At 36.2% G+C, this 25,343-nt stretch overlaps 1 protein-coding gene across 2 annotated transcripts in view; it reads left to right on the top strand.

Moving 5' to 3' along the window:
• Positions 1-2,293: 2,293 nt before the first annotated feature.
• The window catches only part of LOC132156771 (cadherin-23-like), a 235,750-nt gene continuing 212,700 nt past the window's right edge, over positions 2,294-25,343 (top strand). For both annotated transcript variants that reach the window (XM_059565791.1, XM_059565790.1), the window contains exons 1-3: positions 2,294-2,390; positions 18,394-18,485; positions 23,280-23,354. In XM_059565791.1, the coding sequence (XP_059421774.1) occupies positions 18,401-18,485; positions 23,280-23,354 (160 nt within the window). In that variant the 5' untranslated portion in view covers positions 2,294-2,390; positions 18,394-18,400. The remainder of the gene's footprint in view (positions 2,391-18,393; positions 18,486-23,279; positions 23,355-25,343) is intronic.

Here is a 25,343-nt window from a genome sequence, read left to right as displayed (position 1 = left end):
ATTTTATGAAGAAAACTATTGTATACAGAGGGGCTATAGAGTGGAACTCACTTCCATCCAGCGTCAGGGAACTCAAAAGTAAATTTTCTTTTAAGAAAACAATAAAACAGAGATTACAGGTGTGAAAGTATTACCTATTTTTATTTTTACATGTTTTTTTTTTAATTGTTTGAATTGCATGTTGAATAGATGTTGCTTTTTGGATAACTGCATAATTTGTACTTCTTTCAAATGTGTGTCATGGTAGCTAATATATGTATAGTTTTTATAGATTTTATTGATGTATTGATTAATTTAATTTTGTATGTTTGTATTGTGATTTCAGTGGAACCCAGGAAGACTAGCGACCACCATAGCGGGAGCTAATGGGGATCCAAATAAAACAATAAAACAATAAATGTTTTATTTGTATTTATATAAACTTAAAAATAAACAGTACAGATACATATGTAAACAAAAACTTTTATTTTGGATGCAATTAATCCTTTGAGAGCACTAACATATATGGATTTAAAATAACATAATATAATGTATATTTAATTTGAGAATAAATCTTAGGTCTGCCTGAGAAAAATATTGAACTCATGTAAAATATTTTTTTTAAGGCTGTCTTTTGTTTCTGCAGTTGAAATAAAGGCATATAAAGTTATAGTATCACATACTTGATTCAAGTCTTTTTCTGTTTCCCATATTTTCCCCACTAATTTCGAAGCTTGTCCAGCTGAGGGAAGTAAGTGTCAAGAAAACACACTCAAACTCTGAGCATACAGTTATTAGTCGTTACCGGAGAGATGTGTCTGCAGCAGTCTGATTTCAGCTCGGTGCGGTAAAAGATATTGATAACTCTTCTTTTCATGGATCACTCTTCTCAGATATCAATCTGTAGCCTTCGGAGTTAAATTACAACGCTTTAACCAACAATGTCTACAGGACGTACGCTATATTAAATGCACCCTGTGTGTGTGAATAAACATAAACATGGAGATTTGTAGACTCTCAAACTTACCGCGTCGCGATCGTTCACGTGACAACGATAGAGTCCCTTTCAGTCTTTGGTGCCATTTTTAGTTGAAGAAACACAAACAAGGCGAAAGTAAGTAACTAACAGTTTAAATATCGGTCTGTTTCCGCACACAGTTAGGCATACATTTGATTGTATTTTTTCGTAGTTTGGCAGCATAAATAATATTTTTTTTCTGGGTTAAATTCCCAGAAGCCTAGCCCAAGTTTAAATTACAACACAAGGAAAAAAGGATCGAAGTCCACATGATGGCAGCAAAGAAACAGAAAACACCCGAGAGTTCCAGCTGCACTCAGAAAGAGTTTCTCATAATATAGGCCTAATATATATATACTGTTATATATATATATTAGGCCTATATTATGAGAAGCTGAGTGCACATGAAACGATCATTAATCTTTTAGCACATAGGCCTACTAGATATATATATATATATATATATATATATATATATATATATATATATATATATATATATATATATATATATATATATATATATATATATATATATATATATAATACTGCAGAAGGGTGCCCGCTTGCGTTACAATCATGGTGCGAATTATTTCAGTCAGAGTGGATTTGGATTTTCATGGATTTTCACCATTTCAGTCACCTTTAAAACTAGAATACTAAATTAATCAGTGGTTATAATGTCAATATATTAACATGAATGATAGGAAATAAGATGTAGCCTACACAGACTTGGCAAAAATCAAACGAATAATGGCGATTAATCGCATGCAAATTAAAAGTTTTGTTTACATAATATATGAGTGTGTACTGTACTGTGTATATTTATTATGTATATATACAAAACAATTGCATGTATATATTTAAGAAAATAAGTTGTTTATATATTAAATATATATACACACAATATGAAATATAAATATATATATATGTAAATACATGTAAGTATTTTCAGAATATATGATGAACGCATGTGTGTTTGTTTTTATTACAAAGCACCATCGGAATATTTTATATTAATGCAAATTAATCTAAAAAGAAAAAAAAATTCGTATGTGCTAAAAGATGAATGATCGTTTCATGTGCATACTGTTTAAATGAAGTGAGATGCAAAATAAAATTTCTAGCAAGCTTCATTTGCAGATAATAAATGACACCCGACAATGCTGCTCAGTCATGCAGCATTCAACTTGTTTTAAACTTGAAACCGCAACACGATGATGATGTTGATGATGATGAGAGAGAGAGAGAGAGAGAGAGAGAGAGAGAGAGAGAGGCTGAGCGCGGAGCACCAGTACTCTCTCAGCATCTGATCAGCGGTCGCTCGGTAGGTCGCTGTCGGTCGGTTGTAAAGAACGCTCGTGCCGGACTCATCAGGAGGAGGCAGCAGCAGGTAAGATCTCTAACTTACTACGATAAACTGGTGGCAAGTCTACACAACCTCTACTTTTATTGATAACGTTACTTCAGTATAACCTAGACATGTGAGAAAATTACACAGTGATGCAACTAATCTAAATACATGCTTTTAGTTGCCAGTTCCGTTTCTGTGTCTTGTGTCTCAAATGTTTCAATGTTTTATTAGCTTTTGATGGTTAATGTATTTTCTTAACCTTTTAATGTTTTTAGTTTTGCTTGAGTGTCGCGCGTATCGGGTAGCGCTGTGCGCGCCTGCTGCGCGTGTCTTTTATTTATTCATGTGTCATGCGAGATCATGAGCGTGAACTAGCGGGTTGCCATGAAGCGCGTGAGGGGTTTCACCCCCGGAAACTTATTGAAGAACCAAATAAAACAGCGTGTCAGCTGATAACCACATTTAATGCGTTATTATGACTGATGGCGACACTGATGTTAGAGGAATGGCTGGCATGTCATTAGTGACATTAAGAGTTTATAATGTGATGGCAGGAGGTAATTGGTGATGCATGCATGCTAGTGCACTTCCAGCTGGAAAGCAGATCTGATCACCTGTGCATGCATTAGTGCGAGGGATCCACTCCAGTTTGCTTATTTGTTTGTCCTTCATAATTTAAAGTGGGTATAGTTGTCATATTTTACCTTAATTGACACACAGAGTTATAAGTTACTTGGAGCTAAAGCTAAGATTGATTGAAAACTCTGCCTCTGTACATTTAAGCTTGTTCATTTTTTGGTCCATTTGGCCCCAAGTTCTGGTGAACTCACTGAACTTATTGATTACAAAGAAAGTTCTCCAGTTTTTGGACTTGTCTCTCAACTGTTGATCAGGTTGGGAACATTGAAACAACTTTAAAATTGAAGGCTTGAGCTCTGTTCCAAAACTTGGGAGCTGAATTTTTACAGCATAGCGCAAGATGCAAGGGCTCTTCCAAAAAATGGATAAGATTTCTTTTTATGGGCTTTTTAGGGCAGCATTACATGCATCCTGTGCTGAGAAGGCAATCCCACAATGTACCAGTGAAGCTTACTTTATAGGGTGGCATAATATATGATATTTATTATATTAAAAAATACAATTATACGCCCCCCCCCCCCCCCCAAAAAAAATGTATATATGTATATAAGAATTTACACACAAACTGTATACATGCAAAAAAATCTAATCTTAAATAACTTTTGTTATATCTTTTAAGAAATTGGCTACAAAATTGACTTTTTTGTATGTAATATTTTTATGGTTATGAAAATATTGTCATTAGCTTTGCAGTTTGCTATCTCCAAACTCAATTCTGAAATCAAATGAAATAAATTTTTAGCATGTGTAAAGTGCTATTTGTATGGCTGGTTGCATCAGATCAGTCTCTCATGAGTTCATGTTCAATTCCAGTTCAGATGCATGCAAGGCAGATGTAGACAGCCAGCAAGACAGCTCACTAAGTTTTGGAACACAGCCATTGTGATTTTTATATTTTATGGTTATAAAAGCATTTGAAAATGATTTGGGTTGAAGAAGTGTTATGAAGGTATTATGGCTGCTCTGAATACATGATGAGTGTGTGAGGACTGAATGTCAGTTTATACATCAGAGTGACATCATCAGGACTTTGGTTACATTAGCTTTGTTGAAATAACAAAAAATGATGAATGCTCGGCGGAGGTGTGTTTGTGTGCATGCACAAGTGTTTCTGTTTGATATAGAATCTGCTGGCTCCTCTGCCTCACTTTCTCACTCGGCATGTCTGTCACTCCTTTCAAATCCACTCTGAAAACGAGCACAGGAAAAGAGAGAGAGAGAGAGAGAGAGAGAGAGAGAGAGAGAGAGAGGAATGATCATTTGAAATGAAGGCTGAGGATGGGACAGGTATTTTGAGTGGCAGGCTGAAATGAATGGCTGTATCAGAGAAGGAGAGAGGAATGAATTGCAGATACAGTGACACTAAAGCTGCAGGAGAGAGGACGGACAGATGATAAAAATAAAAGATGAATCTGAGGTATAAAATGGGAGAATTCTGATCTGTAAGCAGCAATGAATCCCACTCTGCTTGTTTTAGTTTTTGGCTCCCATTCGCTCTCCCACTCTCTTTCTCACCCATTCTATCTGAGTGTCCCGTCTGTGCGAGGTCATTAAATCAGGAGGGTCAGTCAGGCAGAACGCAGAGAGGTCAGAGGGACAGAATTAAAGAGATGAGGGGTGCAGAAGGAGAGGAGAGTGGATTTTGGACAGGACCCTCCCATCGATCCAAATGCATATAGTCTGTATTCAGAATGGGATAGTTGTGAAATGCTTTCTGCACAGTGGGGATAGACTAATATTTGGGCTGATAAATGTGCAAAGTCATATAGCAGTAATACACTATAGTCTTAGACTGCTTCCTTCTTGATATTTTTGACCTCACTGATCTCCGTATTCTGTTTTTGGAGCTGAACGCCTCTCACCATTACGAGTGATTGAGATTTTAATTGAGCACAGATGTGAATGTGACATGATGCTCTTAAGAACAAGCTGTTTATTCGGTCAAAGAGGGTAAACAAATGGCCGCATGTGTGCTTTATGACGGTAACAGACTTCAGAGCGGGTTAGAGCTGAAAGCTAAAAGGTTTAGTTCAGCTAGCAATAAAAAAACCTGTCATTATTAATTGCACTTGCAAGTTTCAACACAAAACAAGGGAAATTTATGAATGATATTTTGGGCACATTTTCAATACAACTGTGAATAAGGACAGGAGCTGTAAAGCTCCAAAATGCAAGTTGTGTGTTCAAAAGAAAAAACCCATCTGAATGATTCATTCAAATCATAATAATCTAGTTCTTGTGTTTATTTCACTTTAAGTTTGATTCAGTGTTCATTGATCCATCAGCTCATTGGACAGAAGACCAGTGAACAACAACTTGTGGTCTGTTTGTTCACAAGGACTAGTTTAAGGATATTTCTAGGTTTCTTTTGTGTTTTTGGAACCATCCAGTCCTCATTCACTAGTCATTCTTTAATATTTTCCCCATTGTGTTTCATGAATAAAAGAATGTTATGAGTATATGATGACAACAATTTCATTTTTGGATGAATGAAACCTGATGGGTCTAAAGACTATATATATAAATGTATTCAGCAGACGCAATTTCATGCAAATGTCTGACACTCTGTGAATGCAGTTTGAACTGTGAAATGATAAACATTTAACATCTCATACTGCTCCTGCTTAACGTGAGTCCCAGAAGTGCTTTAGAGTTTGTGTAGTTCATTACAGCAAAATGAAATGAGCGTCACTCCTTCACTTTGACAGAATTGTTGAATGCAAACTAGATTTTAAATTGCAACCTCAAGGCCATAAAGCGATTTGAGTTAATTCGATCAGTTGTGCGTGCTTAATGGATATCATATGATGTCTCAGTAAGTTTGGTAGTTTCAAAGCATTTTAATTGTTTCCTATAGCAATGCATTCAAATATTTGAGGGTTGGTAAGATTTTTTAAGAATGTATCTGAAAAAGTCTTGTGTGCTCACCAAGGCAGGATTTATTAAAAACAGATGTTTTTTTAACAGAAGATACATATGAATAAATCAGGGCTGGGTTATGGACCAGGCCAGTGCCCTTCCATAAAGCATCATAGTCTGTCAGGGGGCCTCCAAAGCCTCAGGTCATTCAGCTCAGCAATTGAGATGACCATCCACACCAAAACATGCATTACCTAATTAATCTTCAGTATTCTATAATGGTAATTAATCTTTCTTGTGAGAGGTTAAATTTCCCATTTTGGCTACAGATGTCACATCCGTAACTCTGGAATTCCCTGCTTATTTTGTTTTACTGTGTAAATAAGCTGGTATGAATCTGTAAAGTTTGTAAAGTGAGAGAGATAGGAGCATATGGAGAACACTTGCAAACGCCCTCTCCTGTTCATCCATAACTCAAAGCTGTAGGATTTGCAGTGTTCAATTACAGCCCCACTCATAAATAATCTGACGGAGGCCGGTCATAATACCCCATTCAGTGTTAGCTTTACAGCGTGACAAATCCTTGTTGTTGGTATTTATGTACAGAATGCAGCCTTGGGAACGTTTGTCTGTGTGTGTGTGTTAAATAACAGCAAAATCCATTTTTAAGCCATTTAATCATATATGTCACTGTTTATATTTCTCTAATGAAGAAAAAGCAAAATATAAGGAGACAACTAAATAAAATATATATGTTTTGCATAATAAGATGAAACATTTTATGGACCATTAAGATGATTTTCATGACTTTATTTTCGTAACATTTCCCTGTAAGCATGTTTTATATTCCATTTTGTGTTCTCATTATTCTCATTGGTGATTATCATTAAATTATTGTTACTGTAGTAATGTTTATTTATTTTTCTAATTTTTAAATCAAAGGCAATACAACATTATGTTTAATTACTTTATAGTTAGTTTATGTATACATTTTTCTTGTCCAATAACAAATATGCAACACTGTTTTTAATTATTGATTTATTTCTGCTGTTTGACCATCCCAGTCTCATTGGAAATATGTGACACTGCCTACAGTAATAATTATTTGTGTGAATAAGAACTGCCTCTTGTGTACCTCTTGGAAACTGCAGTGTAGGCTACTGTATATGTAAGTTTTTTTTTTCTTGCAGAAATTAATTCAGATTTCCAATGAGCCTGGTTTGTTTTGGATACAATAAGAAGTATAAGAATCAAACCTGTAAACCTGTTTGAAAACAGTCATTTTGCTTTGCAATTTATTTGAATTTGAAATCAGAAACTATATACTTCACTTACATATTTAGATTTTAATGAAAAGAGCATGGGTTTCTGAAAGTAAAGATGAGTTTTATTTAGGGCTGTACGATTAATCGCATGTGATTGTCATGCGTGTCTCGTCAGTAAAGCCGGTCCTGTGATTAGCAGTAAATGTCCATCACCTGCTTTAAAATGGAGTGGCACTTAATATACAGAGTCGTAGTTCGCTGACAAGCTACACAATATCACGTTCATAACTGCATGCGATTCATCTTCGATTATGACGCGGTATTGCGTAGCTTGTCAGCGAACTACGGCTCTGTGTAGTAAGTGCCGCTCCATTTGAAAGCAGGTGATGGATATTTAGTACTAATCACAGAACCAGCTTTACTGATGAGACATACATGACAATCACATGCGATTAATCGTGGAGCCCTAGTTTTATTCTACACCTTTGCATTGTTTTACCTGTGTACTGTCAGATAGCTGCAAGTTTCTCCGTCTGATGTGTTTATTGAAGAGGTGGACCTCTCCACAATACAACAGCTGCCCTCTCTTTCTCTATTTCTCTGACTCTCTCTTTCTTTCTAAGAATTCTGACTGTTTGTTTTGCAGTGCAATAATAGAGGAAACCTATAACAAACTCTCTGGAGAGAGGAATGAGGCAGAAAGGAGAAGATAGAGGCGAGATAGAGAGAGCGAGAGAAAGAATATCAGTCCTTCTCCAGCTCTTCTCTCCTCTGACAGGTTATTGATTTAAGTATTTTGTCGGCGCAGTGAGCTTGTCTCGTCTGCTTCTAAGTTTTGCTTGCACATAAAGTCAAAGTCGGCACATAGCAGTGAAACATGTTGAACATATTAGCTTGCACAAAGCATTTAATACTCAAAATGTTGACCCCACAAGATTCCGTTTTCTCTCTCTTCTGTGAGTGTTTGATCTGCTGCGGAAGACTTTCTTGTATCATTCTTTAACCCATGAAACCATTATGTACAAAGTTCTAGCATGAAACACTAGATGGCACAGTCTAATAGATCTAACTCAATATGAGATAATGACATCATCACATGGCACAGCTGATTGGTTCTCTACTGTATAGGTAGCCAATGAGCTTGCTGCTCAACATTCAAATATTTGGCAGTGTTTGCTGTAGCAGTAGCAGCTCACTTCAGAAACCCTCCACCTTCCCCAGCTCCACCTTTATAGATCTGCTACAGGGTGACCATGTATGTTATTGGGGTTATTCATGTTATATGTGCAGCAGCAATATTTCTTACATGCTCACAGCAGCATGTCGTGGATGTATTGGCAGAAACAAATCTCGGTACTTGCTCTGCAGCAGCAGTGTAGCAACTCTATTCTGCTAAGGCCCAATACATTAACATTGTCATGTATAATTACATGCAAATCAACTGAGAGTTGCCATTACAGAAAAACAGTTATAATGAGACTTTGTTTATTGCAGCTAGTGCTGCAATGTCGCATCGACGTCATCGATTACGTCGACTACAATGCACGAGCACCTCAGACGAAAACATCCTGGCGCTCTCCGGTATTATGGTTTAACTGGTTACCCTGTGATCTGTGGACCAACTTCCTGGTTCAGGTCTCTGCTGCAGATGTCATGGAACGACCGCAGCAGATTGTAAACTGCAACCGCAGCAACTGTAAATTTGTGGCTACTGTGGTTTAATTATAAGCGCTATCGTGAACTCATATTTACCATAGTAAAATAATTTTCTTTGCCTCTTTATTTTTGTATACTGTAAAAACTTCAACCATATTGGTTGAAAATGAATAAAGGTTGAAATATTATATTAGAAGTTGTACTTATATTTTTTTTGTAAAGTTATCCAAAGGATTCATTAGCTAATCAAAAAAAGAAAATTTGATTAATTATTTATTGTAATAAAAATAATCGTTAGAGTAGTCGACTAATCGAAAAAAAAAAAAAAAAAAATCATTAGATTAGTCGACAGAAAAAATAATCGTTAGTTGCAGCTCTTATTGCAGCATTTGTAAGGCTGCATGTATTTGGCCATAAATACAGTAAAACCAATAACACTGTGAAATATTATAACAATTTAAAATAAATTTCCATTTGACTACATTGTAAAATGTAATTTATTCCTGTGATGCAAATCTGAATTTTCAACATCATTACTCCAGTCTTCAGTGTCACATGATCCTTTAGACATAATTCTAATATACTGATTTGCTGCTCTAGAAACATTTCTTATTATTATCAATTTTGAAAACAGTTGTGTTGCTTAGTGTTTTTGTGGACTTTATTTAGGATCTTTAATGAGTAGAAAGTGCAAAAGAACAGCTTTTATTTGAAATAGAAATCTTTTGTAACAAGAATCGCTAAAAATATTAACTTCTTAATAAAAGAATGGTAGTGTGTAATGTTCGATTGTACATTCTGCTATTCTTAGCAGATGTGGTAAAAAACTTTTGTACTTTGAATGCAAGCTCTCTGAAAAAAATCTGCTTAATGGTGTTGTTTGGCACAAAATTAAAATGGCAGTGTCCCTTAGTTTGTAAAAAGAGCAGAAAATGTTTTACAAAAGGCTGGTGGGCAATCACATTTGAAAGATGTAAAATCAACATGAAAAAAAATGGTCTTGGTAATTTTAATCAAAATCTGAAAAAATGACATCCAAGCCCTTACCTCCAACCACTTTTCAAGTCAAGTCAAGTAACACACTAGAAGTTCCTTTTCTCGTTAAATATCTCAGAATGTCTGTGAAAGTTACTGAAATAGATTTGACATAAACAAACAAACAAAAGGAATGTTGATGAGTCAAACTTGTTAAAAAACGTTGAACTTCAAATTTAAAGTGGCTGTGAAGTTCTTGTCAGATTTCCCTGGTATTTTTCGAAGGTGGATTGCTGTGAAGTGATGGCATTCACACTTAGCGTATCAGCGTTGGATTTCAGCCTGCTAGCTCCACTCTCTCGCTCTACAGGAGACTAATTCATTTAGTTCTGCAGTTAGAGAAAGAAATGAAGAAAAAATCAAAACATGTAAGAACAACAACAACAAAAAAAGGAGAGTGCGTAGATGGTGGAGGAGAGACCTCACACGGTTGTGGCTAGAGGAGAAGACGCGCTTGAGCGATAGTGACAGGATGAACTGCAGCACGCCGTCTCACTGGGGCCCCGTACTGTCGCAGTAATTACTGTCTCTACAGGTCGCCAAACACACACAGACACACACAGACACAAACACATTATTCACCCTCATAAATGTGAAAAATGCTAACACACACACGCAGCCATACTCAGCATCAAGATCACAGTGTCTCAGACTTTGTTTCAAGGCTGCAGCTGAGAAAGGTGTGTTTCTCCTGCTGCTTCTATTGCAAGCTGGCAGTTTGCCTGTTTAATCGAACACCTTCATGTAGCACACATGCATTCACACACTTACTGACTGCGTGTATATATAATGAGATTAAGTTGGAGCTCATGTACACTGAATACTGTGATTATGTTAATGTGATTATGCTCATAATTACAGAAATCATAATCACAGTCAAATATGTGGAGTTTAAATCGCATGTATACACTTTAATGGCATTTCTTCCAGGTGTGTGTGTGCTGCAGATGAAGGAGGTGTAGCGCTCATGATCAGGTTTAAAAGCATGCTGGAACTAAAGTGTTTTTGACTGCAACACGATGTCCATAAACTTTTGTTTCCTAAAGACGACGGAAGGGTTGCTTGCTTCTACAAAATTAAGTAGATAGGCTACAAATGAACCGAAAAACAGGTGTGCCTTGAAGGCTGTCTATTTTAGAGCATAAAAACAACTCCTAATGAATACTGTGAGTGAAACAATCCATGTTAACAGGATTCAAGAGGTTTGCCTTATAAAGTTTGTCATATAATTTCCATTGATGTACAATTTTCAATCTCATTTGCATGTTACTTGATATCATTATGATTATTCACTAAGAAATGTGATTGTTTTAATAACATTTGGTACCATAACATGCAATAGAAAATGTTTAGTTACAAACGCAACAGGTCTTTTTGCTGTTACAGTGTTTGTTTGCCTGTTTAAAGTGTAAAATGCTTGCTGGTTTCCACAGCCTCTTTTATTTTTGTCATAAATATTATATGCAATGCCATTTGAAAGTTTGGGGTCGGGAAGATGTTGAAGGAAGTCTCTTCTCTTTTATTTAACCAAAATACAGTAATATTTTTAAATATTATTACAATTTAAAAGGACTTTTTTTGTATTTTTAAGGTATTTTCAAATGTTATTTTTTTTCTGTGATGCAAAGCTAAATTTTCAGCATCAGTACACCAGTCTTAAGTGTCAAATGATCCTTCAGAAATTCAGAAGTTATTTAAGCAAAAGAGTTTGTAAAGCCATATTTTCAAATGAGTCTCATGTCATCCGTCTGCACGCTAGCACATGCAAACTGAAAGTTAAAGAAGTGTGAGCCTATACATCACCATATTGTATGGTTAAACCCGCAGTACTCCACATAATTTTACTGCTATTGTTAATTATGAGCACAATCACATTAACATAATAACAGCATTTTGCATGACCTCTAACTTAATCACAGTTCTGGCTTAATGGCATTACAAAAGTGCATTTTAACATAGCCAATATGTTTAAAAAGAGACTGATTTTCACCTGAGTGGACAGCATATTGTTTCTAAAATGTAAGTTACTCTATATTAACTTCTTGTTTATAGAACTGTTGTATAAAAGCAATATCACATTTGCAGTCAAACTGTACTGAATTACCTACAGCGCTCTGCCTGCGGCTGCAGCGGCTGAATTCAACCCTCTGCTACTGATTATTAGAAGCGAAAGAGAAGAAATATCCCATTATATCGTGGGAAAAGGATGCACAAAATAATTAGCCTGTGCAGACAGCAGGATAATAAGATGATGAGAGGTTGGTCACTTAGGTGGAACCAGCGACTCTGAAAAGCTCACAATGATCTTAGTGATGGGGCAGAGGAGAACAAATTGAAGTGGTGTACTCTGTGAGGTTAAATCCTGTCACACATAATCACACATAATCACACTCCATTGTAAAGAACAGATACGCAGGATATGATTGATCTCACCCACTCTTCCAGCTTTAAAAGAACATTTACCACAAATAGCCAGCAACCATTTCCATCAGAATTTGTACCCAGTGTTTACAGTGTTAATTGATGTAGTGTTTGTATTACAGTCAGCAGATGGCTTTGTTGGGTTATCAAGGTTTTTATTGTACTTTTAACTGTGAATGATGAGCGATTAAACTCCTAATTATGTGCCAATAATCCAAAGGTTGTTGTGGAAAGTCAAATATCCTGCATAGATACAGGTCGTAATAATTCATGCACTCACTTTTTAAATTGTTATGGGTGTTGCGCGGCACGACGGGAATTTCTAATGAATGTAACTCTCAAGTCGGCATTGTTTGTGTTATAGTGCAATGCTAAAGCAAGTTAATAAATATGTTAGTGGTTGCTTTTGGAGTTCTGGCATTTTTAAAAGGTAAAATGTAAGCTTGTGTTGTTGTTAAAGCACTTACATTGATATTTCAGAAAAATCCTGTTTATTATTCAAGCTATGAATTTGTCTGAAAATCATCCTTTTTGAGGTTCATTTAGGAATAAAAACACAGGAATTCACAGGAATAAATTGAAAACAAATTAAAAAAACTTTTTAGTATATATATATATATATATATATACTAAAATGAGATATATATATAGATATATATACTAAAATGAGAAAACAGTCATTTTAAATTGAAATCATATTTTGCATTATTAATGCTTTTTTTTTATTAAATTGAGACTTCTTTTAAAAACCAAAAAAATTTCACTACCCCAAACTTTTGAGCAGTGTTGTATGTAACGCTTAAGCCTTTTAAAACCATGCAAAGTCAAGTATTGAGATTTCCACTGTAAGCGATATTCTAAAATGCACAGGCGAATTTACTTAACAGCTACACCATACATAAATGTATTATAATAAATGCCTCTAATTGATGCTCATTATAGAATGTGCCTTCTTCCAAAACACTTGGTTCTATTGTAAAGTAGGCATTAAAAAAGGATGTTTGAGTGTATTTTTTTGCAATCATGCCAGCAGTAATTATAGCCGGATTGATTGTGTGTGTGGCTTGAGACAGGTAACAACGAAATACTGACACTGTGGGGAAAAAAGTCAATTGACCCGTGCAAATTATGTTCAGATTGCACAAACAGCCCCAGATTTGTGGCAGTGTTTGCCCCATTATCTGATTTGCATAATTCATTTGGAACTGGCCACTAAAACAACTGCAAGCACATGCAAATAAATGACACTATCAGAAGGAACAATTAATTCTTAGTGAACCTCCCCTGGCATGCATAACTCCAGTGGCATGCAACCCATTTTGAGTCCATAGAGATCAGCGTCAAAGGCACACCGATGACACTTACATGACATTACAGGGCTGATGCGGCAAACTCCCATAATTCCATCAGCACATTTGGGCTCATTTGCTCTGTTTGTTTACTGAAGTGTAAGTTGTGTTTCATGTCACAGTACCTGCAGCACAATGTGCACAGCATCACAACTACTTGGCAGAGTGACAACTAGATTGCCGAATCATATAGTTGTCTCTGCATATTAAGCTTAGATAGGAGAAAGTGTTTTAACATCAAAGAAATCACACAAGCTGCGCTCCTTTAGTGCTTACAAGGGTGTGTAGTGGGTAAATGAAGACAAGCAGTGGGTGTTGTATATAATATATAAAATAAGTATCAAAGTGTCTGACTCTTCTCTGTGTTAGAGCAGTTTAGTTTAAGATGAGGGAGTTGCTCCGTCAAGAGTGCCACAGTCTGTGAACTATAGACCCCAGGGCCCAGTGGGTTTCTCATTAGTAAAATTAAGTTTGAATACTAATACAAACATTTTTGCTGAGCTGGATTATACGCGCCATCCCTGTGGGCAAGTAACCTTTTTATTGATTGGTAGTTCTTTTCAATTTTTGCTTGATACTTTAAAAACAGGGCTCTCAAACTGTAATCAACCAATTTACTGCTTGAAAGCATCTTGAAAATGAATTGCATTCCTTTTTTCAATTTCCTTCGCCAGACATGAGTGGTTTTACACCAAAAAAGAAGAGAATCAGTGTACTATTTTTGGCCTAGAGGTTGTTGGTTTTGGAAGGTTTCTCTAATCTTTTTGTCTTATATTGGAACAGTGTGATTAGGGTCATCTTAGTGTCTGCTCGAATACATCACTTTTTTTTCATGAAGGTCAGGGTTTGTGGGATAGATTGTATGTTTGTAAGAGATTAGAGAGAGTTTTTTGGTCTCCTTGGTCTCCTTGTGTGACAAATGATTAATTTTGTTGAAAATATCTGTTTTAATTCAATTCAATTCAATTCAAGTTTATTTGTAGAGCGTTTTTTACATTACAAATCGTTACAAAGCAACTTTACAGAAAATTACGTTTCTACAATATTTAGTTATAGCTTATAAGTGGTGACTGTCAGTTTGTGCGTGTATGATAGGATTTTTCAGAAAAAATTAATACAAGACGTAGTCAGCCAGACGATGAACACTATTAACAGCAATTATTATATGATGCAGTCACACTTGTAGCAATATTTGTTAGTTCTGTTGTTGATTAAGGGTTAGCATCATCTGAGGTCCTCTGAGGGGTCAGCATCATCTCTTCTCAGGTGTTTTAGCTAATTATTTGATTGAACTACCAGTCTTTACACAAAATTGCATAAAAATGCAAAGTATTTGTAAGATGATAACATGATGGCTTTAAAAAATTATAAAAATTACAAAGAGAAATATAGTAATTTAGTATGTTTTTATTTTAAGCGTTCAGATCAGCTATAGTATTTCGTTACAAACATATCTTCGTCTCCGTGCTCCCATATGCATCCTCCTCGCCTGTTTTTATTGAATATTACAGTATGTTTAAGATGTATTGCATTCATTAAACATTCATCAGTTACTTTAAATTGTTGCAAAACCGAATGTCTATTCAGAAAATAGCATAAGCATAGCATTATATGTTGATTGTGTGGATTTCCCTGCAGCAGAAGCAAGTGCCCATTGGGCCCATGTGACAGCACTTTTCCAGTGGCAGAACGTTCAGCTACATGACGGACCGAGAGAAGGTTTGTGCTGCTATAGACGCCAGGGAACTCTTTTATTATATAACTCAGGAAACTGCAAGACACCAAATGAAAACAAATGTGACTATTTTCCTTCCCTCGCTCTCTCTTTCTCTTCCTCTATTTTTGTGTCTCTTCTGTTTCTCTCGAAATGCAATTCACTGCCAAGGTTGTTGCTCAAATTCCACACCAGGGATTGCAATGCTAACCAAAACATTATAATATGCAGCTTGCTCATTTCATTTAGTTGCAATGTTCATGTATTTTTGTTGAGCGTGTGCCCTGCTACCGAGTCTACAGGGACAAACAGCAGACGTGGGCTTTTCCAGTTTGACTGTAATTTGCTTAGCTGAGAACAAAAACTTTTTATTATCATTTTTATTTTGGACTCAAACCATTCATGTAAAGACTGAGCTTTAACAAACACTTCTTTGGAAGATAGATAGAAAGACAGACAGACAGTGTTGATTTAGAATTGCAATTCAGATTTAAATCTAAGAAATTTGTTAATTTGTCCGACAGACAAATCAGACAAGAGAGTAGAGTAATGTGGGTGGACTTAGGCCCTGTTTACACTATTGTGCCGTTTTAAAAGTGTAAACGATCCACCTCTACACTGGCATTTTCACTGCATTTCAGAAACGATGACACAGAGTGAATGTGGGCAGCTTTTGGTCCGTTTACACTGAAACACAATCCCAATAGGGTCGAAAACGCCAGAGTAGTGTAAACGACAGGCATAACCATAGCAAAAGTTATACTTTCTAAAACGAAAATGACCTGGTGTAAACGGAGCCTTAACCTTGAAAAATGGTGTGTATTAACATCTTTCTGCGATTAATATAGAATACCTTTTGATGTTCATTCATGTTTATTTTGTGCTTTAGTAAGTATGAAATGACGATCGGTTCACTTGTCGCTTGAGTAGAGGTGCTACAGCGATCTTTTAAAGAGCCACAAAATAGTATTTATTGTTTGAATGACAAATGACAACATTTTGAAGCTGAGATTTTGTTTCACACCAAAAGGAACCACCTCTGTCTTGTCTGTTGGCGTGTTTTCAGTTTCCTCTTTGCTTCACAATTTTTCACTGCGTGAGAACATGGTGTGTGTCGTGAGAGCAGCATAACTTGTTGGACGTAGCAACAATAACTAAGCGGGTGGGTCTTTACAAAAGGTCAATTAAAATAATTGAAAATCAAATAAAGTTTATTTTAACTAAAAGCAATGTTTGCAAAGATAAATTTGGCTTATGTAGCCTACATATATTTTATTTTAAGAAATATAAAATTAGATTATTGTAGTAACTAAAAATGTGCAAATCACTCCATCAGGAGAACCAGTGCTGTGTTTTTCCTCATTATAGAATGTAATCCTAAGATGCTGGGGTAAACTTCCATTTGATCGTTTTCTAGAATGGAAAGAGAATTAGATTGTATCTTATCTCCATCCCAGCGGACACCTTTAACGCCGCAGCTTTAAGAGTAAATACCAGCAAAACAAACAAGCTCAGCCAATCCCAGCTTGGTAATTAGCCTAATTAAACTGAGGTTGTATGCGGCGTGATTATACATCATTAATTTCGACCTTACAGTTGCTGTAATTAAGTCGCTCATCACAGCAGCTCCCTTGTAAATGTAATTTTCACTTTTCTCACTCAGACACTTGTTTATTTCATTTATTTATTTTTACTTGGAGGAGGAAGGGAGGGCAAGCGAGATGCTAGCGAGCTGATCAGCAGCACACGTCTCTCCATTAACTCGAGTGCGTGTGAGTACTTCACTCTATGGGGATTCCTTGTTAAATAAACCCTCCTTCTCACTTGAGCAAGTGTAAAACTATTCTTCATTTTAATGCATAAATTATATGCCTATTAATCATTAATACTGTCAATATAACACCCCTCTCCTCAAGCAATATCATCTATTGGGTGACTTCACGTAAGTCTGAAAGTGCTTTTAGCTTGCAAAATATTTGTGATAAAGTCTTCTTCTCCGAGGAAATGCAGCATATGGTGTTTCGATGTGTGGATTTGAATGTAGGGATGCACAGTTTGGCCCAAAAAATCATGTTGGGATTATGCTGACAGATTGCAAATGCAGAACAAATACTTAAACATGTCATAAAGCTTCTGCTTGTATATCAAGGCTAAAAGAACAAAAGGCATAAAATCATTTTGAAGCAGCTCTCATGTTCAACTGGGTGTGAAACACTACAAGCTGGCAAATGATGCCTTTTGTCTTCAAATTAAGTTATTTTTCTCACGCTCTACTGCTGGCAAAAGAGTTAGTCTTAAGGGTGTTCACCCGGGTACGAAATTAAATTTTATATATATATTATATATTTTATATATATTATAAGCTTTTATATATATATATATATATATATATATATATGTATATAATTTCATTCTATATGTGTAAGTGTACTGTATATACATGTATGTATGATGTATACAATTTAATCTAAGTTCATTGATGCAAAGAACATTCTTCACATGCGTTTACTGTTGCTGAAATGTGGAGTTCATATTTGCATAATGAAAACTGGTCTGAGATCAAGAACATGAGATAACAGTCTAACCCTCTAAATCTGATGGAAACTGAACAACCACTGGATTTTCATTTCATCATCACAGAAAGCATTTCGATTTTTATTTGGACACGTAGTATTTGACTTGCGCTTAAAGCCATTTCTGGAGCCACCGATGTAAAACCTTTGAGATTGTTCTCACTGAGATTCATGCAGTTTGTTACAGTTTATCAGGAACTCCACAATGATTGTATTTGCATATCACATGTTGACATCAGGAGCATTGAACTTGTGATGAGGCTCACCTGGAGACATCACAACTCACAACATGAACCATACATTATTTATTTATAGAGATGGATATCACATCGCAGATGTGGATTAGCAGCTGTGCTAATGTCATAGAATTTTTGATGAGTTTCACTCACAAAGGCTTGACCAGATGATGCCAGTACACAAATGTGCAGTGTGTAATATCTGCAATGCTGGAAGCACCAAACAGTTGTGGTCGTGTTTCACGATGCCACTCTTAACACAGTGGTTGATTGTGTGTGTGTTTGTGTGTCGCAGGTTGGAGATGTCGTGGTGTGAAGGTTCTGGAGGCAAGATGACTGTAGTCAAGTTGCTTCTCACCTTATTGCTGCTACAAACACTTTCTGAAGGTAATGACCACACACACACATACTGGTTTCCTTTTTTTGTGGGGATGTTCCATAGACGTAATGTTTTTTATACTGTTCAAACTATATTTTCTATCCCCTTACCCTAACCCTAAACCAAGCAACACCTAAACTTATTCCTCAAAGAAAACTTTCTGCTATTTTATATTTTCAAAACACTTCATTCTATATGATTTAAAAGTTTGTTTCCTCATTGGTACCAAAAATGTCCCCACGAGGTCAACATATACAGTTATTAATATACCTGTGGTGGCATTTGGTCCTCATAATGTAGGGAAAATAGGTACACACACACATACACACAGTTTCTCACTTTGTTTCTCCATGTGGTGCTAAATTTTTGTGTTATTATACCAAAGCAAACTTTACATTTGAGGATGAGTATGTATAAATCAACTTCTCTAATAAATCGTCGCGCTTGATTTGACAATCAAATGGACAAGTTTGTGAAGTGACAGAACCTATAGATTAATGTAATGATTAATGAAACAGCTAACCAATGCTATATTAGAATTTTTAATTTTTTAAAAGATTTTGTACATTTTGAGTCTTGCTGTTAATTGGTTGGCATTTAAGTTCTGACATGAAATTATGAGCTCTACTATATACTCTCCAAAATTAATTATTTTTAATTACTTTTCACACAATATTTATATCTAAACAGTTCTTTTAAATTACAATAACATTTACAAATATTTTTCAATATTAAAGGACAAAAAAGTGGCTTTAGATGGCAATGCATCGTTTTATTAAAGTCAGCTTATCATTGCAATTCAGTTCACAGAGGAAGTGTACTAGCATTCTGTCTCTTTTTGAATTATTTGTCTACATGCACATCTTTAGCTGGGTTTTTTTCAGCATCTCTTAACATAAGCACTGGATTTTTAAGACACAGTGGCAAGAAAACCGTATGTCTTGAACGCTGGGTTCTGTTCCATACCTTTGCGCTCCGACTAGCTTTCTTTGAATGCTGGAAGACATCCATGTCCTGGCCAAATTGCTAATTTAGCATTAATCTTTCATTAAGAATTAGAGTGAAATTGACCATCATTAAAAGTGAATGATATTGTTTTTCGATGTCAAATCAGTTTGAGACATCTAGAAGAACAGGACATGTTTTATATGAACGGCTTGCCTCATGAATATTGATGATCTAACAACATCTGCATGAACTACTTAATATTCATGAGCCCAGTGACATCACCCCTCCCCCCACTAACTTAGTGCTCACTTAGTGTATCTCTCAGACTTTGAGATTAAAAGTCTGATTGTGCTGACAGCGGTCTCTCTTCTGTGTCACTCTCTTATTTTCTCTCATTTTTCAGCGTGCTCTCATTACCTTCCTGTTGTCCTTCTATCAGTGTGCGAGTCCTGTCTTTTCTCAGACATCTCACTCCATCACTGCTCTCCAGCGCCTGTCTGTCATTCCTCACTGTTCGCGTGTGTGTGTGTCGGACACCTGTGATCTGTGGTGGCACGTTTAACAAAACAGTGTCTCTGCCACTTAACATCAGACCACAGGAGTTTATAATTCGCTGCCCTCTCTTTCCTCTTCCTGTCTGTGTCCTTTTCTTTTGCCGAACCTCTCTCAATCATTTACACACTCCATCTTTCTTCATGAATCAGCCTCGCTCGCTCTGTCTCTCATAGGTCCTGTGGGAGCTGTTCTCTCATGGTTATTAGCTCTCTTGGATTGGTTCAGGGTTTTGAGGGTTAAATGAAATGGAGGTAAATTAGGGAGGGAGTTTGAGCCCTGAACCCCACAACAACTCGAGACTGAATGTTAAACACTTCTCGTCTCAAAAGAGAGAGAGAATTTAAAGGAGTAGTTCACAAAAAGAATAAAACGGTCATTATCCAAACTTTTTCTTAGTGACCATGACTGTCAAACTTCCACAAGGACAAAAACACATCATGAAAGTATCATGAAAAGTAACTTCTGCACTATATTTCTAGCCTTTTGATGGCATGTGATAGTTTTGTGTGATGAACAGGCAAAAATTTATGTCATCATTTGTATCATTTGAGCTCTTCAAACACACTCTCACAAAGGCATGTTTTTGCTAACTGGTTGCTAATTCGTATATGCTTACTCAAAAATGGTCAAAGCTATTTACCTATCCTTTCGTTCATGATGTAATGAACCTGTATATTCATGTTTAACGGATTATCAAAAAAGAAGAAAATGTAGGGCAGGATTTTATTATATCCATTGGTTGTTGATTCGATGGAGGCAGAGAAAAGTGACTGGAAGTCAAAATGTGTTATTTTGATTTCAGAATTGTGATTTGTTTTGCACTTCTTGGCCACCATAGATTTATGACATTTGGATAAAGACCAATCAAGTGCCAAAAAAGACCACAAAAATACCATAAAAGTAGTCCATAGGACTTGTATGCCATATTTAAAGTCTTTTGAATATTTTGATAGATTTGAAGCTTTTTGTGAAAAACAGACCAACAGAAATTCAAGTGGTTATTCACTGAAAATCTTTCTTTTTGCCCTAAAACAATACAAGAGTTGTATTTTGTCCTATTGGTACTTTTTGGACTGTGAACAGTACATAGGTTCTGCTAAATATTTCCTATATATATATATATATATATATATATATAACAAACTAACTGGAAGAAGAAAGTGACTAAGATTTTCATTTTGATTTTTTCCTTTTTTTTGTGAACTTTTAAGGTAAATAGTGGAAGAGGTGGAAAAGAGGTGAGCTGTCTTCATAAAAAATGATGGTGTCTGTGAAGAGATCTGATATGATGGAGGTTCTGTCTGACCTGTTCACTCAAAAGACTCTCAGTCAATGTCACAATGGAAAAAACATCAGCTATCCTGGGTCTGCAGCGGTGTAAGCAGCCTAACAGCAGCCGCAGGCATCTGGAGAGCTTTTATTACGACACAGTCAAAGAGCAGGCCTTTGAGAACTGTTACAAACCCCAAAGTTTAAGCTTAACTGTATTGTAACAAATGAGTTGATAAAATGGTTAAAGTTTATTTTGACCATATTTTTTAATCATTATGTGAAGTACAACAAAACTTGGCTTAGCGGTGAAAGCATTATTGATTCACATGTGCTTTTGTGCGTTTTTACCTCCTTATACTGCCTGCAAAAACAGCATCTTTTATTGTTTTGCACACAGCTTTATGCGCTGAAATAAATTAGACGTCAGTTATAGGTTGCTGACTCTGGATGTGTGGAACATGCCTTAGTCTTAAGTGTGAAAATTCAATTAAATCATATTAATTTCAGTATTCATTACAATTTAATTTCAATGCATGGGGCTCAAAGGAAATTTTATTATGCAACAATAATGATATGATTATTAATTTTATAATGACAGTGTAAAGATCTGGAGCTGAAGCCGGGACAGATGTGGCAGGCTTCGCTTTTGGCAGAAAGGAACTCTCATTAAATCTGTGATCCAGTTTGTCACACACCTAAAACTCGTTTTAATCTCTGCTGCCATTCTGTAATGGTTCAGTAATTAACACGGGCTGACGTGTTACTCTAGATTGATTCTAGTTATTGCGTATTGGCGGATACACAGTCGATAGCTTTCGTTTCTTGCTCTGCATCTCCCTCCCTCTCTCTCTCTCTCTCTCCCTCTCTCTCTCTCTCTGGTTTGTTCTTGCCGCGTTCAAAGCATAGTCAAAAAGTGATTCACCCTATCAGACACCAGCACTTCAAACACACACACATGCACAAGCCCTTTTCTGGAGTGTGTGTTGTCTCTGTGGCCCACTACCCATGCACACGATCAAAGCTCTCCTGATCTTCCTGACAAATCTGCTTGTCTCTTGCTACCCCTGGAAAGAGAACACACACACGCGTATATACACTGGGGAAACATGTCTCGCACACAACAAGCACAGATGGGGAAGTTTACACATGTCAGAGCAAAGTGTGTAGTAGTGAAATATTGAGTGCTAGTGTTGGGGAATTCAAGTAAGAAATGTTACGCTGTAAAAACTGTTGTACATTTAAAAGTATATTGTATATTTAAAAGGGCATTTATATATTTAAAATATGCTTACATATTTTTTTTATAAACACACACACACACACACACACACACACACACTAATGTATATATTTTCAGCATCATTACTACAGTCTTCAGTGTCACATGATCCTTCAAAAATCATTCTAATGCTGATTTTTTTCCTCAAGAAACATTTATTTATGAATGCTGAATACAGTTTTTTGCTGCTTAATATTTTTGTGTAAACTGATTCTTTGTTGAATAGAAAGTTCAAAGGAACAGCATTTAATTATTAGAAAAAATAAACCTTTTGTAAGATTATAAATATCCTTACTTTTACTTTTGATCAAGTTAATGCATTGTTTCTGAATAAAGCAATGCATTAACTTGATCAAAAGTGACAGTAAGGCTATTTATTGCTTAAAAATTGCTTGTTACTGGGAAAAATCTGAGCTATTGCAAAATTTAGTCTAGTTAATAACATTGCGTTTTTTTAGTACTGCAAAGAACCAGCCAACTCAAGAACCTTGTACACAATTGGATCTTTCACTGAAGAAACAGCAGAACAAGGAACCTTTGCGGAACATTTTATTTTAATATTCTGTATACACATACTGTATACACCAAGCTCTCACACAACCCTCATCCTGACTGGAAACGGCACAACATTGAGAGTGTTCATTTGATGTGTTCATCAATGCCATTTTCTGTTTGCAGTCTCATGTAACAGCTGTAACGGTGTGTTTTCTCTTATTAAGACCCATGTCTCGGTCTCTCTCCCCTCCAGCCTCTAATCAGCCGCCTCGTTTCCAGAATTACTTCTTCCAGTCGTTCCTGCTCATCTATGAGAACACACCAGTGGGTGAGTGACTCACAAACACACACACACACACACACACACACACACACACACACACACACACACACACACACACTCTGCTCTATCTGTACACACACTGATGGATATTTCTACACATTCTCACAAATGAACTTATTTTTCAGTTTTTGTGATTTTAGTACATAAATGCTGAATGGACCATGTTTGGTTTGAATTTTAGATTATTCAGTTGGTTTTATGTGTAAACTAAGCAAAAGACACATATTAGAAAACTGGGCATTATGATGGCAAAGAGTATGCTGTATGAATAGTTATGTTTGCTACAAGTATCTGCAGAAATGGTTTATACATGATATCATGTGGTAATGGCATTTTTTAAGATAATGAACTAAATATTTGAGAGGTACATTTTTTTCTTCTTTTTTTGTGGAACGGTTAAGGTTGCATGCTAAAACCCTCATTTAAAATTGTCATATTCTGTAAAGCACTGGAACTACAGCCATGCATATTTTGACATGTTTATGGCAAGCATTTTCATTTTTTCATTACATTATTTCCTCCTAGCTGTCTAATGTATACTTCCAATTTCTCCTCTTTCTACACTTCTTCTTCCCTTATTCATTGTTTTCCTGTCTTTAGGTTGAAGAGCATGCATGTTTATTTAACCTTTTGATCTCTTGTTAGCATAAGCTGCTTCTGTGCTCTTATCTGACCCTCAGTCTGCAATTTGCCTCACTGTTCCTTATTTGCGTCTGTTTTTTAACCTCTTGCTTGTTATGGACTGCATGATAAACGCTTATTTAGAACAGAACTATATTTGGAATAAAGCACTTGTGCTGTGTTTTAGGCCTAAAAAGTGCTTTGTCTTCATAAAAATCTCATAAGGAGTAACAAGAGCAAAAACACTTAAAGGTGCCCTAGAATTTGGAATTGAATTTATCTTGGCATAGTTAAATAACAAGAGTTCAGTACATGGACATGACATACAGTGAGTCTCAAACACCATTGTTTTCTCCTTCTTATTTAAATCTTGACTTTGAAAAACACCCCTGAAAAATAGGCGAATCTCCATATAACACCGACTGTGACGTAACAGTCGGGCTCATTAATATGTACGCCTTCAAAATTTGCATATCACAGCCCATGTTCAAGGCCAGGCTGAACTGCGCAGCCGAATCTTCGGGGCAGCAATACACCTTTGAAGTGTCTAAGCTGCCGCAAATCACACAAGAAGAAGAAAAAGAAGCCGAATCATCGGAAGTTTCTGCAGGATCATAGAGAAAATGGCAGATCATGGATATAAATGTTATGTTCCAGGTTGTGTAGGGGATGTGAGGACGTTTCATACCCTTTCACACAGAAAAGAAATGTCAACAGGCCTGGTTGATGTTTATCTATAATTGGATACCGCAACAGTTTAATTCGAAGTTGTTAGTTTGCTCTGCCCATTTCACTACGGACTGTTTTTCTAACCTGGGACAATATCAAGCAGGCTTGAACAAAGGGTGTCTCAGGACCATAGCATGTTGTTTCATCCAGGTGTGTAACCTCAATATGTTATTTGCCAAGTAAACAGTAAAAAGCATGTTATGTTAATCCTACAATATTCATGTGTTTTATAAATAACACACACTGATTTCCCCCAAGGTTCAGCAGCACTGAATAGGCTTCATAGGGTCCTGATAAACAAGAGAGTCCTTTCAGATGTAGAGAAACTGAGCCCACATTACCAGACATCAACTGTGGAGTCATTTCACAAAGTCATCTTGCACTTTGCACCTAAAAATGTTGTCTTCCCCTTCATTGGAATGCTATGCAGGTATGTCTTCTCCCTCACAACTTGAACATAGGTCAGAACCCAACACATAAACAGTTATGTTTGAAAGGAGGCATACTATTGTTTTCTGTCTAGGCAAACTGGTTTTCACAAACAAAATGCAGTGTAGTGCCTTTCCTGTGCCTCTAGACCCGTCTTCTCAGCTTGACAGACCTTCCAAGGAAGAAGCCTTTGCT

This window comes from Carassius carassius, chromosome 14 (genome assembly GCF_963082965.1).
Source record: "Carassius carassius chromosome 14, fCarCar2.1, whole genome shotgun sequence".
NCBI classification, from domain to species: domain Eukaryota; kingdom Metazoa; phylum Chordata; class Actinopteri; order Cypriniformes; family Cyprinidae; genus Carassius; species Carassius carassius.
Note: the sequence above shows the minus strand (reverse complement) of the source record. Positions and strands in the feature narration are given on the sequence as shown.